General features: G+C 48.9%; 2 protein-coding genes across 5 annotated transcripts; both read right to left on the bottom strand.

Annotated features, from left to right (window-relative positions):
- Positions 1 to 280: 280 nt before the first annotated feature.
- On the bottom strand, positions 281 to 3,407 carry MYL6 (myosin light chain 6). Of its 4 annotated transcripts, XM_019742295.3 has the most exons (7): positions 3,365 to 3,405; positions 3,072 to 3,099; positions 2,089 to 2,232; positions 1,700 to 1,873; positions 1,530 to 1,607; positions 1,175 to 1,219; positions 281 to 470 (listed from the first exon to the last, which is right to left on the bottom strand). In XM_019742295.3, the coding sequence occupies exons 1-6, from the start codon at positions 3,365 to 3,367 to the stop codon at positions 1,191 to 1,193; spliced, it is 456 nt and encodes a 151-aa protein (XP_019597854.1). In that variant the 5' UTR covers positions 3,368 to 3,405; the 3' UTR covers positions 281 to 470; positions 1,175 to 1,190. The 4 variants fall into 4 exon arrangements, with proteins under 4 accessions (XP_019597854.1, XP_019597855.1, XP_088656155.1 ...); XM_019742296.3 differs by lacking the exon at positions 1,175 to 1,219 and having other exon boundaries at positions 3,365 to 3,407; XM_088800029.1 differs by lacking the exon at positions 3,072 to 3,099 and having other exon boundaries at positions 3,365 to 3,399.
- A 313-nt stretch (positions 3,408 to 3,720) lies between these two features.
- MYL6B (myosin light chain 6B) lies at positions 3,721 to 7,975 on the bottom strand. The gene is made up of 8 exons (XM_019742297.3): positions 7,820 to 7,975; positions 6,263 to 6,488; positions 5,496 to 5,523; positions 5,139 to 5,282; positions 4,746 to 4,919; positions 4,149 to 4,226; positions 3,955 to 3,992; positions 3,721 to 3,817 (listed from the first exon to the last, which is right to left on the bottom strand). The coding sequence occupies exons 2-7, from the start codon at positions 6,440 to 6,442 to the stop codon at positions 3,964 to 3,966; spliced, it is 633 nt and encodes a 210-aa protein (XP_019597856.1). The 5' UTR covers positions 6,443 to 6,488; positions 7,820 to 7,975; the 3' UTR covers positions 3,721 to 3,817; positions 3,955 to 3,963.
- Between the last annotated feature and the right edge of the window lie 6,752 nt (positions 7,976 to 14,727).

The following is a 14,727-nucleotide window of genomic DNA, read 5'->3' as shown; positions in this document are numbered from 1 at the left end:
AGGTCTGCAGAGCTTGGGAGGGTGCGGGCTGTGTTTAAGGAGCTAGAGGACTAGGAGAAGCTTGATGTGGGCCGGAACAACGGTGGCCAGCCTTGGTCCTACAGGGATTTACGGCTTTCCTCATCCCCCAGGGGTGGCCTTTGTAGCACCAATGAATGGGGTCAGCATTTCAGTGAGGCAAAGGTGGCTCCTATAGGCCCTTCCCCAGCCCCAGGTCCACTGACCCTGGACTGTCTCTCCTTCTCTCGTTCACCCTGATCAGGAAGGAAGCAGAACCACATTTAGGGCACAGAGAGCAAGTTTATTTGGTGATTGCTAATGGCAAACATCAAGAGACAAGCTGGGGAAAGTGCTGTGACAAGAGAAGCTAGGAAGCCTTCAGGGCTACGTACAGTCTCACACAGGGGAAGGCACAGGGCGCTGGGTACACCAGGAATGTCTTCAGCCATTCAGCACCATGCGGACGAGCTCTGTGAAAGGGACAGAGGGGTGAACTAGGGAGCAGGATCAAGGGAGGGTCCACCAGGGGCCAAGAGACCTCATGACCACGAAGGTGGCAAAAGGGACATGCCCACAGCAACCAAACCTTGGGGTCAGTTTGCAGAGGAGCCACCTTGAGTCTGACCAGTTCTCTAGGCCCCCAGCTCCCCTCCCACCAGCTGTTAGTTCCCCACCCCACCCTGAGCAGCAAGAACACAGCAGAGGCAGAAAAGTTCTCAACTACACCTATAGCTACTGTCAGCCACTGGCAGGAGAAGACAGAGTTTTGGGTTAGGGTACCTCCAAGCTGCCCAGCAGAAGGAAGGGGAAGAGACTGTTCAGCTACAATAGCACAATGGGGCAGGCAACCCCCCACTCCCCATGCCAACCACCAATGCTCCAGGGCCAAAAGATCACCCTAAAGCAAGATGGGGATGAGCTGCTGCGAGTTCCCAGGCACTAGCACCCAGGGCTCTAAGTAAGACTTCAGAGCCCATTCTAGGAGGAGGTACCACACCCCCAGGCTGTCTTCCTCTTTGAGGAACCCCTCCTCTGCCCAGTCAGCTCCATGCAGAAAACATGCCAGGAGGAAGTCAGATGGTAGTAGGGGAAGGGCAGGGGCCAGAGAGCAAAGGTTGGGAAGAAAAACACTGGGGAGGTCAACTAGAGTAGGGGAGGCTGGGAGGAGCCGTACCCGCCCCACGGGCCCGTCACCCCGACAGGATATGCCTCACAAACGCTGCAGGAAGGAAGAGACATTAATGGTGAAGACGAGACACACACATGGGGTGAAGGGGTCAGGCGGTGGGGCATAGACATTCCATGTATTTGACGTCCCATTCCTTCCCCACCCTTCACACCACCTTGCCCCTTCCTTTCCTGTCACACCCCCCAGCCTCCCGCTCCTGGGCTGGGCTAGGCAGGGCCCTGCCCCTTGCCTCCTGGCACTTTTTGGAGCCCAAGTCCAAGGACAGGAAAAGCCTCAGATGCTGTGCTTGACCTGCCCCGTACGGCTGCTTCCTCCACCAGCATCCCAATTCGTCCCTCACCTTCGTAGTTGATACAACCATTGCTGTCCTCGTGCCCTGCCACCAGCATCTCTACTTCTTCCTCTGTCATCTTCTCACCTGAAGAAGGAAAGAAAGAGCATTTGGGGAACTGGGTGACAGGTGAGGTATAGGGTGGCACCTCAGCTCAAGAAGCAAGGGCAGAGCCTTACCCAGTGTGACGAGAACATGCCGGATCTCGGCACCCATGACAGTGCCATTCCCTTCCTTGTCAAATACCCTAAGGCCTTCGACATAGTCCTCATAGGTGCCCTGGTCCTTGTTCTTGGCCACCGTCTGCAGCATGGGCAGGAAGTGCTCAAAGTCCAACACCTTCACATTCATCTCTGCCATAAAGGAGGCAGACAGAAAGTCACACCGAGTTCTCAGAATTGAGGGCATGACAGGGATCACAACTGAATAGAAGGCTCCCACTCCAGGCAGAAGAAATCCATGGGATTTGCTAGTTGAGACAAGACCTGCTTGAGTTTGGGGCCTAAGAAGGTAAAGGGAAGCTCGTAGCTGAAGAACAAACAACTCCTACCACACTGAGGACCCTCACCATCACTCTTGGGGTTCCCCAGGACTTTGAGCACCTCGGCGTTGGTGGGGTTCTGGCCCAGGGCCCTCATCACGTCCCCACACTGGCTGTACAGGATCTTGCCATCTCCTGTTCGGTCAAACAGCTGGAAAGCCTCCTTGAACTCTGAGGATTCAGATAAACATCAGCACTTGGCACATGGGGGCTAACCCCGGCCCTCCCTCCACGTTTCCACTGCCCATTCAACTTTGACCGTGCTAAGGAAACCAGATACTTAGACCACTGTAAACTCAAGTCCACTAAGAGGGATCCAGTGTCCGTCCCTCCCAACTCAGGTGTCACACAGACCGCCTTCCTCCCCTCGAGGAATAGTAGTAACATTCATTTACACACCCCCTCCGCCTGCAGCAAGGCTGCCCAGCCAGCGCACTACACTACTCAGGGCAGGAATTTGCCACCGCCCTGTCTGGGTCCTGTCCTTATAAGGAAGTGGGAGCAGCAGCCTGGGACCGGGGTCATCCCAGCCTGCCAGTTCCCACCCCTCCGGTTCAGTGGGAACAGCTACAAAGAGCATCCTCAGCAAACTCCCCTGTCCCTACTTTTACAAAATACCAGGTCACTGCTTTTCACAATATTCACAGTTCCAAGCTGGGGGCAGGGGACTTGTCACAGGAGGACAGAAGAGGCTGATTAAGGCACGGAGGTGCACAAGCAGCTTCACACACCTCCCTCAAACCCCACACACAGCAAGCATTAGGTGACCAAGCTGTTTCACGTACCCACACCACCTAAAACTCACCCAGTGCTTGGGGCTCAGATCTAGAGTGAAAGGGGAGGGAGGAAGAAAGAGTGAGAAAAGAAAATGGAGGCTCCAGGAGAGAAAGGAATCCGGAAAGTATTCCCCTGGGGGTGCTGAAGAGATGACAGGTTGGGGTGAGGGGATAGGTGCTAGAGGGGGTGTCCCCTCTCCCTAAGCGTGACCTCCGTAGGGGTCTGATACCTACCTGCGGTCTGGTCCTCGGTGAAGTCACACTGCTCAGAGAAGAGGGGAGCAGTCAACATCTGAACTCAGATTCCCCGAGCGTCTATCCCAGTCCCACAAACTGAACCTCACACTCCTTTTCCATGCCGGCGACTCGCTTCCCAGGACAGGACCCCAGACTTTCCAATCCCACCTCCAACTTCCAGGCCCTCAAGTTCCGTTTCCCCCCAACTCTGCCTTCTCCTCACCCCCTATCCCCGGCTCCCCGCCTTTCGCCCCAAAACCCCGCTCATCCTCCCAGGCCCTGGAACCCACCATCTTGACTGCTCAGCTCTGCCGGACCTTTTCCTGCAGTAATGGCTCCGACTCCCGGCCCAACCCTAGTCTTAGTACGTCCCAATTACGTCACCCTCATCGGATCCAGCCAATAGGATTCCTGGTCTGGGTTTATGCAGATAATATTGTTACATTAGTAATAAGGTGGGCGGGGCCAACTGCTGTTCTTTCCTCCAGAATAGCCTTACCTGGGGCACGGAAACTGCACAAGGGGTAGGGCGGGGCGCAAGGAATCTGCTCTTCTGAGCAGCGAGAGGATCAGAGGATACCAGATTGGGGAGAGCTTCCCTCCCTCCCTCCCCGACCTCTGAAGAAAGCAACAGTCGGAGGCCAAGGAAGGAATCGTCTCTTTATTTTGAAACAATAGGTGGCCTCCTAGTGGTAGGAACGTGCTTCCGCCTGCCGGAGGCCCAGTGTCCGACCCCACTGAATCTGTGGAAAAAGACAAAAGTTGCCAAACTTTGGCGCTCGTGCGCAGCAGGACATGATTAAGCACTTCCCTGCTTTTCTACCTTGGCTGAGGGAAGGGAAGGAGACTTGTCTCTCAAGGCAGAGTGGGAGGGCCCTACCTGTAAAGCTCAGACGCTTAGGATGTGCTTCAGGAAGGCTGCAGAGAGAGGAGGCAAGAGGGCCTTCAGAAGCAGGCCCTTAGGTAATCCACCTGACTGTAGATAATCCAGGCCCGAGGGTGCCCCCCACCCACATACTGCAAGTCTCCTGCCTCCCCTTCTCCCCTGTCCCTTCTGCTCCTCTGGCCCCTTACCTTCATAGTTGATGCAGCCATTGCTGTCCTCATGTCCTGCTAGAACTGTCTCCACCTCCTCTTCGGTCATCTTCTCTCCTGAGCCCCAGACACAGCAATTTAGTCCCTGCCTTCCCTCCCTCACCAACCAGGCCACGCTTTTCAGGGTGGCATCTCCTCTTCTCCCACCCTGGAGATTTGTCCATAACAACAGAGCCCCAAAGGAATCCTCCCCTTGTAATGGCTTGGATGTGGTCCTGCAACTTGCTTTCCATCTCACCTGCATTAGCACCAGGTGAAACCTTTGACAGACAAGGAAATGAAATTCCAGAGGGTTAAGAGAAAGTACCATATCACACAGAGCACACGCATCTCTTCCAAAACAAATCCAGTTCTCCCACTTCATTCCCTTTCCTCTGCCCTTCGGGAGGTATCCTCGTCCCCCTCACTTAGGCTCTGAAGGAGGAAGCCCTTCAGATTCTTCCTCCATGGTTCTGACCTTCTCAGTCTCCTGCCCATGACCTACAGGCCAGTAATCCCTCCCTGGCTCTGCCTATTTGGCAACCTTCTTTTTGATTCACCCTCTTCACTCCACAGGAGTTCTGGTCCTTGCCTCACCCAGGGTGGTGAGGACATGTCTCAGCTCTGCTCCCATGACTTTGCCGTTCCCCTCTTTGTCAAACACTCGAAGCCCCTCCAGGTAGTCCTCATATGTGCCTTGGTCCCGGTTCTTGGCCACTGCCTGGAGCATGGGCAGGAAAGTCTCGAAGTCCACACGCCGGGACTTCAGCTCTGGAGGTTAGAAAGGTGAGGGAGGTCACTGTGGTGTCACCCAGGACACAGCTCTCATCCCTACCATGAAATCTTTCATCCTGTTCAACATTCAGGATGTTTTTCTGCCCCGGGATTTGACAGTTTTTGAAATCCTGAGACCCACCCCAGCATCCTTTGTCACCTTACCAACATTCCACCACCAAACTAAACCCCCCATTATTCCAAGGGTCCCCTCACCATCAATCTTGGGGTTCCCCAGAACCTTGAGCACCTCGGCGTTGGTGGGGTTTTGGCCCAGGGCCCTCATCACGTCCCCACACTGGCTGTACAGGATCTTGCCATCCCCTACTCGGTCAAACAGCTCAAAGGCCTCCTTGAACTCTGAAGTATAAAGAAGGGTCAGTTGACCAGGGGTTCCCATCACCCCCAGACAGAAAGGGGGTTCAGAAACTTGGGGCTAGTGCTGGGCAGAACGGGACACACAGGACTAGTGTGGGAGGTTTCAAGGTCGGGACTGGAATTAGGGGAATAGAAAGAGGATCTGACTAGGGGATGGGACTGGACAGTGGGCTCAGGGGACCAGCTTCTCCTCACCCTCCAGCTGGTCCTTGTTAAACTCGATCTGTGGAAGAAAAGAGCAGGTGAGGAGGAATGACAGGGCTCATTCAATCCCTCTCCAGCACTCCTCCCAACCAACTGCCAGCCACTTCTGAGGAGGGGCTCCAAAGGACCAGGCTGGGAGCCCAGCCACCTCAGGCCCATTCCCAGCTCTGGACCTTGGGAGAATCCCAACAGGAGGAATTATAGGAGGAGTGGGGGTTGGGAGGGAGGGTTTCCTGGGAACAGGGTTAATCCCATGCCACCTGTTCCGCTCCCTCTACTGCCCTGAGCCCTGCATCCCTCACATAACTGGGGGCTGAACAAAGGCTAAATTTACTCCTGGCCCCCAGCTGTGATTGTCTAACAAGTCTGTCCTCTTCAGCCTCCCCTCCTGGGGTTCAGAGATGTGGCCTTTAGAGTTGAACAGTCAGCCAGGCACAGGCAGCAGCTCCCTCCCTTCACCTTGAAACTGTCCTCAGAACCCAGATGTTCCCCATCTTAGTCCCTGCCTCCAGCAGGGGTGTGTGTGTGTGTGTGTGTGTGTGTGTGTACATACACACATGTGTTATAGGTTAGAGAAGAGAACAAAAAAGACAACAGCAGAGTCACAAGCCTGGATATTTCCAAAGAGACCAAGAGGAACCTCCAGTATCATTCCAGTGCCCACTGATTCCTACCTACTAGATGCCTCCTAATCCCCTAGGCTATATCCGACCCTTGTAACCCCCTGCAAATTATTTCTTTACTTTCCAGAGACTCACCACCACTTTGGAGAGATCGATAGGGGGATCCCGGGTTTTCTCAGGGGCTGGAGGGACAGCCGCCACTGGTTCAGCCTTGGTCTTGGCTGGAAGGACCCCTGCTGCGGCTGGCTTGGCAGCAGGCTTGGAGATAGGGGGCCCCGCTGGTTTCTTCACAGGAACATCCTTCTTGGGAGGCATGATGTCCGGTGGCCAAAGGACAGTGTGCCGATGGGGGCACCCATCTCTGTTTAAATAGCCAGGGAGTCTGGGATGTCAAGGGGCGGGGGCAGGGGCAGGGAGCCAGTTGGCGGTGGGGAGGGTGAAATAGAGGAGAGATGTGCCGGCTTGCCCTCACTCCCCTAGCCTCCTATGGTTCAGGACTCCTGCCCCAAGGTCTTCTCCCTTCTGTCTACGCCGCCCCAAACGCTGGCCAGAACAATGCCCCTTTGGGGGCATGGGAAGGAAGCCAGAGACTGCCCAGAATGGGGGAGTTAGCCTGTGGGGTGGACAGGATGCTTACCAGTGACAATGAGATAGGGGTGAGGCAAACGGGATCCAGGCATTCTAGGCCCTCAACCCTCTGAGTCAGAATAGACCCTTTTTCTAGCAGCTTTAGACTCTTGAAGGTTGAGGCAGGGAGGGGGGCATTGTGAACTGGGATAGTTAGAGTGGGGTCTGGGAGCAGTGAAAAGTGACAAAAACAAGCAGCCCCTCTACTTCCCTCTGACCACGGATGGGGAGCAGGGGTAGTTGTCCCTACAGCCTAATAATCTCCAATACTTACAGCCCCTGTCCTCCTCCCTGCCAGCCCGGAACTGGAACTGTGCACAATGTAGTTATAGAATAAGGAATGTGACCACCCCCCACCTCCCCAGCCATTGTCTCCTGTGAGGGGTTGTTTTAGGGGTGCGGGAGGGAGGGGGGCAACAATCAGTTTAACACCCACCACCCATACTCGCAAGAAGAAACCCTTTTCCACAAGCCCGTGGTCATTCAAATCAGACAAAGGTAGGGTGCCAGCTGAACCTTCAGGGACTCGGTACTGGCACCTGAGGAGAAGGGCAGGCTCTGAGAGACAAAGGGCCTACATTCTAAAATCTCCAATCCAAAAGGATGTGGGGGTCCTATGGGCTCCATGAGTACTCACCCCACCCCCTCGACCCCAACCAAAGGGATAATAAAAACCTTGTCTCAGGAGCCAGGTTACAAAACCTGTTTGGGGCCAGGGAAAGGGTCGAAGTGGGGGGGAGGGGCGTTAGGGAGAGGGGAGGGGTTGCTGGCTACTTTTGTTCTGGGGGAAAGGAGAGGATTTAGGTAACATTTTGAGGAAGACAGAAGTGATTCCATTTAGGCCCTGCGGTTCAGAGAGTAGATGCTGAGTCTCCCACTGGCGAAAAAAAGCGCGTCTGAATCTCATTACTGCAAAATGTCCCATTTTAGTCATTTCTTGGGAGTACAATACACACACACACACACACACACACACACACACACACAACACACACACACACAGAGTGACACACACTCCTAAGAAATAAAGGAGAGAGTCCCCGTTCTCAGCTCCACAAAACTCACCCTGCAGGATCCAGGTAAGGGGCGGAGGCGGGGCACAGGGCTGCCTCCGGCCCTAAAGGGTTAATCCCAGCGGCCTCGGAGCATGCCGGGAGTCGTAGTCCCCGCGCGCCCGCGGGCTCACGGGAAACGCTTCTCTGGCAGGAAGAGGACGCCAGGGCGGTGGCTTCCGGCTGGTAGCTGCGGTTAGTGATTCAATCTCTTTCAGGCGCGATTCTTGTCCCGGAACTGAAAGGCAGTAAGCAATTTACAGTCCCACCCCTGACGCTAAAACTGTGCGGGGCCCCCAGAGTATGTCCCTTTCTTAGACCTGAGTTCCCCGTTTAGTGTGGCCGGGGGGACTTTTTCCTGGTAAGAGAACTCAGAACCAGGAGAAAGGCTGAAGCTGCAGTTGCCTCGGGCCAGTTGGAGGTCAGATAGTAGGAGGCACTTACTGGCCGCGGGAGAGCGGTGCGGTCTCTTTAGCTTCCGCTTACGGTTAGGTAGCGAACAGAGTTCATTGAGTTGCCGTGTGACTTGAAACAGTAATTCCAAGGTTTTTTCATTTTTTTGAAATGAGCTAATAGTTGAAGTAAATGTTACGATTTGGAATTAAGCCGGGTCACCTGCCCCAGTCTCTTCAATTTGAATTTCTCCGTACTGGTACTGCACGTCCACCATCCATCCTGTCTGGTTTTCACAGAGCTGCTTGGGAAGGAGGGCTAGGATCTCCAGCCCTTTGCTCTGAGACAGCGCTGCCCATCATTGGACAGCTCATTCCCCCAGATGTTTATCAAAGGTCGCTGTGCCAGCCAGGCCAGGCCAGGCCCGTCTTCAGTCGCTGGATCAGTAAATGCCCTGGGGGTGCATCTCCTACTGGAGGCTGGGGTTACCTCGTCATGCAGGCAATGAAACAGTAGAAAACCAGGCTCGAGGTCAGGAGAGTGAGGCATAGGTGAAGTAGGAGTGGGTTGTATAAAAGAAACAAGGATCATGGTGAGGAAGGTGTTAGCAACCGTTCCTGGAGGCCTCCACAAAGCAGGTACTGCCTGAGGGGCTAAATTATCCCTGCGAGGCAGCATAGGGGTTGCTAAAGAGTGTGGGCTCAGACCAGCCTGCTTAGATTTGAATCCAGGTAATGTCAGGAATTTGCTGGTAACGTCCAGCAAGCTTAGTTATCTCTCTGTGCCTCAGTTCCCCCATCTGTAAAATCAGGGTAATAGTACCTACCTCAAAGGGCTGTTGGGAGGACCAGATGTGTTAGTACTGTAAAACAGAGTGGGCCTGGAGCAGAGTGAGTGGTACGTAAGTTATTAAGATTCCTTGTAATCTTCCCAACATACAAGGTAGCTGGTATTTCCCCCATTTTACATCCATAAATGGTCTCTAGACATGAAGAAATGGAGACCAGGAAAGAATGTATTTCTCCCAAGTGTTTGAGTAGCAGACTGTTTGGGGAAGGGCCACATCATAGATTAGCCTTCTTGGGTCTTTCATCACTTCCACAGAAGTTGATTTTGAAAACGTGGTTTATCTGATTTTTTTTTTTCTCCTTCCCCTTTCCTCTAGCTGTAGCCCTCTATTTGGCACTTTGCCAAGTAGAAGTGGCATCATCTGACTTTCTAGTATTGTTGTCTGCTTTATAGACAAGTAGTACAAGGAGAAAAGATGAGGACCCTTGGCAAACACAGGTTGGAGAACTATCCTTCATTTTCTGTACTATTCTTGTCTTCTGTTAGTTGTAAATAATGCAAACTGGACAGAATGTGGTCTTAACTGTCATAGGTGATTTATATATCATATTTGTGGATTTTCTGTGACCAATGCCTGTCTCTCTTTTCCTTCCCCACCTAGCATGTGATTTGTATGTTCTTAGGAATTGCATATTTATTCTACTATTAGTCTCAAAACAATTAGGAAAAAGATAATTAAAAACCTAAGAGAACAATTTTTGGAATTACACAGCACTATGGATCTTCAATAACTTGAATAATTGTGGGTTCACCCTATATAGCCTCACTAGCCCTTTAAACACTAGCTAATGTGTTAATATGGATAATAGTTTAGGTAGAGAGAACATTATTTCCTAAGCAAATAGGAAAGAATTTGTTAGCAAAGATGTCTACAGTCCTCTGGCATTTTGACCAGAAAGTGGTACTGGTGGTGACCCATAATGAAAAGAAGAGGGAGGGTAATGAGTATGTTTTATGATACACAGGTAGTTTATAAAGCCCTTTCCATGTCCCATATTTATAGGCCCATATAAATATGCAGGATATAAACAAAATAAATGTTATGATAAGTAATGCTAGATTCATTTTATAATGTTCTAAAATAGTGGTTCTCAGACGTAGCTGTTTTTCAGAATCTCCTGCAAACTTTGTAACAGACAGACTTCCAGACTCTATCCCCAGAGATTCTGACTCTAGGTCTGTATTAGGGCCTGGGAATCTATTTAAAATATTTTAGCCCACTGGAAAACACAGCATAAACTAACAAACATAGGTAACCACAGCTTTAATAAAAGGAGTGATCTTTTCAAAATGTGCATTTGAGCATGTCATCTCCCCACTTAAAATCCTGCAATGTGTGTGGATAAAGACTAAATGCTTCCACTGGCCCACGAAAGCCAGCAGTTTCAAATACTCCTTGCCTGCACCAGCCGCACCTCTGTACCAGTCAGGCCTTCAAAGTTGTCTGTGTCCTCTTGGCTCAGTTTGTTGCCTCTGTCTTTTATGTCTCTGCCCACCTCCCCCCCCCCAACACACTATTGCCAGAGCCAGTCATCAGAGCACAATGCCTGGCATGTACTAGACGCTCAAATATCTGTAGAATGAATGGCTATCTGGGTGAAAGGGAATAGTCAAGGATGGACACTGATACTAGTAAGTCGATAGGAAAGTAGGTTGGGGGTTTAAGAGATTGAGAGAGTTCCCATGTAGTGAACTCTTATTTTTCCCCTGAAGTAGAAAGTGAGGTGATTGATTTGCTAAGAGAAGAAGTTGAAGGAGATGACTTGAGAAAGTAGTAAAGGCTTGAAATAGGTGCTGTGAAAGGTAGGAGACAGCTTACTGGGGACCCCTTCACAAACACGCATTTAATATTGACTGAGTGCCGACTCTGTGGTCCGCAAGCTTGCTGAGCCATGTGGAGGGTGGGTGCAATGGGAGCTCATGAATTTGTGATGGTGCCAGTAGACAAGGTAGTGATTTCCTTCCTCAGCCGTCCTCAGCTGCTTGGATGACTGAACTAGAGAAAAGAGGCAGGAAGAATGGTAAAGGGTTGGAGTTTTGTGGAATAGAGATGATGGATGAACATGGGAGCGAGAGAGTTGAGAATCTGAGTAAAAGAGGGTTTGTGGTCCAGGCCAAATAGAGAAGGAGTGAGTATGGAAGTGGCCTATTAGATTGAGAGAATATGGAAAGTCACTAAGAGTCTAGAGCAGGGCTGTCAAAACTGCAGCCCGCGGGCCAACTGCGGTCCGCAATCCATTGTTAACTGGCCCGCAGCAAATTCCAAAAATATATTTAGTTTACTTAAATAAACCAGGTGAGGCAATACGTACTTCACCTCGAGTGAGTGGCCCAGCTGTTTGTGTATTTTACCGCATATGGCCCTTGGTGGAAAACGTTGAAAAAAGTTTGGACACCCCTGGTCTAGAGTCTTAATGAGATTAAAGACGTGAGATGGTGGGAGATCTCAAAGTTGTAGTTGGAGAAACTAGTGCATTTGAGATTAAAATTTCAAAGGATAAGGATATAGAGAAAGACAGGAACTAGGATGAGTGGTGGGAGTGAATGGTTGAAAGAGTAGTGAGGTGAAGGTCATTGGATTTGTGGAGAATGTCCCTTAGGGATCTTTCAATTGCAAATAGCAAAAATCTGACTAAAACTGGCTAAAGAGTAAAGAGGATTTATTGGCTTATGTAACTGAGAAGTCAAGAGATCGTGTTGATTTTAGGTTTATTTTAATCCAGAAGTTCAGGATATAACAAAAGGGATCTGTTCTCTAATTCTCTTGCTACTGTTTTCCATGTGTTAGCGCCTTCCTTGCCCTATCCTAGAGGCAGATAGGGCTTAGCTGCATGCAGTTACAAAAAACCTGTGTGTGTGTGTGTGAGAGAGAGATGAGAACTTTTAAGATGTACTCTCTTAGCATTTTTCAAATACGCAATGCTGTATCATTAAGTGTTGCCACCATGCTGTACATTACATCCCCAGGACTTAACTTCTTTTATAACTGGAAGTTTTTACCTTTTCATCTTTCACCCATTTTGCCCACCCCCAGTTCCCACCTCTGACAACTACCAATCTGTACTCTGTATCCATGAGTTCCTTTTTTTTTTTTTTTAAGATTCCACATGTAAGTGAGATCATAAGATATTTTGTGTTTCTCCCATCTGACTTATTTCATTTAGTATAATGCCCTCAAGGTCCACCCGTGTTGTCGCAAATGACAGGATTTCCTTCTTTTTATGGCTGAATAATATTCCAGTTTGTGCGCGCACATGTGTTTGTATGTGTGTGTACTTGTGTATATATATCACATCTTTATTCATTCATTGATTAACACTTAGGTTGCTTCCATGTCTTGGCTGTTGTAAGCAATGCTGCAGTGAATATGGGGGTGCAGATGTCTTTTCAAATTATAGTGTTTTCATTTTCTTGGGATAAACACCCAGAAGTGGAATTGCTGGATTATATGGCAGTTCTATTTTTAATTTCTTGGGGAATCTCCCTACTGTTGTCCACAGGGGCTGCACTGATTTACATTCTCACTAATAATGCACAAAAGGGATTCCCTTTTCTCCACATCCTTGCTAACATTTATTTCTTGTCTTTTTGATAAGAGCCACTCTCACAGGTGTGAGGCGATATCTCCTTTTGGTTTTGATTTGCATGATTAGTGATGTTGGGCATCTTTTCATATACCTGTTGGCCATGTGTATGTCTTCTTTGGAAAAATGTCTATTTAGATCTTCTGCCCATTTTTTAATCGGATTGTTTGTTTTTGCTATTGAGTTGTGTAAGTTCTTTATATATTTTGGATAGTAAGCCTCAGATGTATGATTTGCAAATATTTTCTCCAAGTTGGTAGGTTGCCTTTTCATTTTGTTCTTTTGCTGTGCAGAAGCTTTTTAGTTTGATATAGTCCCACTTGTTTATTTTTGCTTTTGTTGCCTCTGCTTTTGGTGTCAGATTGGTTTTTAGTTCCTTTCAATTCCAGTTCCAGTCTTACCTTTACATTTCAGTAGTACCTGCATAGTATAATGCTCCACAAATGTTATCTGGATTTCAGCCCAAGATTTAAAAATTGACAGGTGTGTTTGTGTGTGTGTGTGTGTGGGGGGATTGCTGCTGGAGAGAGGGCTTACTGCATCAAGAAATGACAGATGGTAATCTGATAGTGAGGGAAAACTTAGGAAAATCTGTAAAAGTAGGCAAACTTTTGCCCATCAGTTGGCAAGGATTATTTTTTAATTAAAATATCCAGGAGAAAAATATGAAAACACATTTTTGTGTAATGCTGGTAGGAATGTAGAAAATTCATATACATCTAATCTCCTTAGAATGCAGTTTGGAGGACTGTATTAAAAGTCATTCAAGTATATAGAAGTTGACCTACCAGTTCTACTTACCCTAAGGAAATCATTTGATCTGTGTATGAATATTTTTGTTTCTGTCCCTACAGTGAATGGGAAAACATTGGGAACTACCTCTATTTCGGACAGGGGAGAATCAGTCAAATGGTGCAGTTATTCTATGGAATTATACACGATTATAAATTATATTTCCAAAGAATATTTAATGAAGTGTAAAAATGCTTATGTGTTAAGTGAAAAAAGCAGGTTCTAACATGATTCTAATTTATAAAATATGTACTCCTGTAGTCACGTTAGCTTTTCCTTGTGCTAGTGACTTCACGGCCTTAAATAAGACAGCTGCAAGAAGGAAGGGAGCGAGGAGCACTTGCTTCAGTTGATACTTCAGTCCCCAGCTGACTTCCGATTACATCTTGTTGACCAGAGCTGGGTCACAGAGCCACCCCAAGTGGCAGGGGAGGCTGGGAAAGTGGGTATCCAACAAAGAGAATCGTGATTAATCCCTTGGGGCTGGCACACTGCCACCAGGAATGCTCTGGGGTTTTCTGTATGTAGGGAAGAGGGGAAATGGCTGTTGGATAGATAACTGTTGCTACATCCAGTTAACTACAGCACACTGTTTGGGCCAATAAGCCACGTTTCAAGAGGAGAGTATTTGTAAACACCACTTAACAGTGTACCCATATACAATTCTATCCACCTTTCTCTGGAAGAGCTAGGCGTCATGTATGTGTCAGTGTGGAAGGCCAGCTGTTTGAGAAATAACAGAAATACATGTTTAATTCCTGTGATTAATAACCCTTAGTTTCATATTTGTATATATGTATAAATGCAACAATGTATTGAATTACCTCATCTTGTATTTAATATGTAGATCAGTACTTCCTTATGTATCCTGAACTTGGAAAGGTTGGGAAAGAGTAGGGACCCTTCTGGAATGGGAGAATTTGTGCTGTGTCCTCTAGTTTTCTGGACATGTTAATTAGTTGAAGTGATGAACTCTGTCAAGAGTGCTTCTTAAAATCACACACTGAGGTCCCTGGTTGTATTAGCTGAAGCCAACCAGAACAGCAAGCCTTGGGCCACATGCCTAGTACCGAATAAGAGTCCCTCGAAATAGTTCCTTTGCCCTGTGTTTTGGGGGTTTTCCCCACTTAATTTCTGGGTCAGAGGGGAGGGCAACTGAAACCTTTTGCTTATGGACAAGGCTTGGGATCCTCGTAAGTTGGTGGGAAGGAAGTAGAGATGGCAGAAGAACCAGCAATGAGTACAGCAGAGTTACTGAGAGAAAAAAATAGGAGCTGAGTTAAGTGGATGGTATGGTGTTTAA

This window comes from Rhinolophus sinicus, chromosome 1 (genome assembly GCF_057876585.1).
Source record: "Rhinolophus sinicus isolate RSI-liver-muscle chromosome 1, RSI-T2T, whole genome shotgun sequence".
Lineage (NCBI taxonomy): Eukaryota > Metazoa > Chordata > Mammalia > Chiroptera > Rhinolophidae > Rhinolophus > Rhinolophus sinicus.
The sequence above is the reverse complement of the archived record's forward strand: the minus strand, read 5'-3'. Positions and strand labels throughout refer to the sequence as shown.

Bases quoted from the DNA above. Each gene is read 5' to 3' on its own strand.
- MYL6 (XM_019742296.3), bottom strand. The intron at 2,233-3,071 runs GTAGGTATCAGA...CTGAATCCTCAG, and splicing joins CACCGAGGACCAGACCGCAG to AGTTCAAGGAGGCTTTCCAG. The intron at 1,608-1,699 runs GTAAGGCTCTGC...TTCCTTCTTCAG, and splicing joins GCATGTTCTCGTCACACTGG to GTGAGAAGATGACAGAGGAA.
- MYL6B (XM_019742297.3), bottom strand. From the start codon at position 6,442: ATGCCTCCCAAGAAGGATGTTCCTGTGAAGAAACCAGCGGGGCCCCCT. The intron at 5,524-6,262 runs GTGAGTCTCTGG...TTTCTTCCACAG, and splicing joins TCGATCTCTCCAAAGTGGTG to ATCGAGTTTAACAAGGACCA. The intron at 3,993-4,148 runs GTAAGGGGCCAG...CTCTCTCTGCAG, and splicing joins TGGCTGCATCAACTATGAAG to CCTTCCTGAAGCACATCCTA.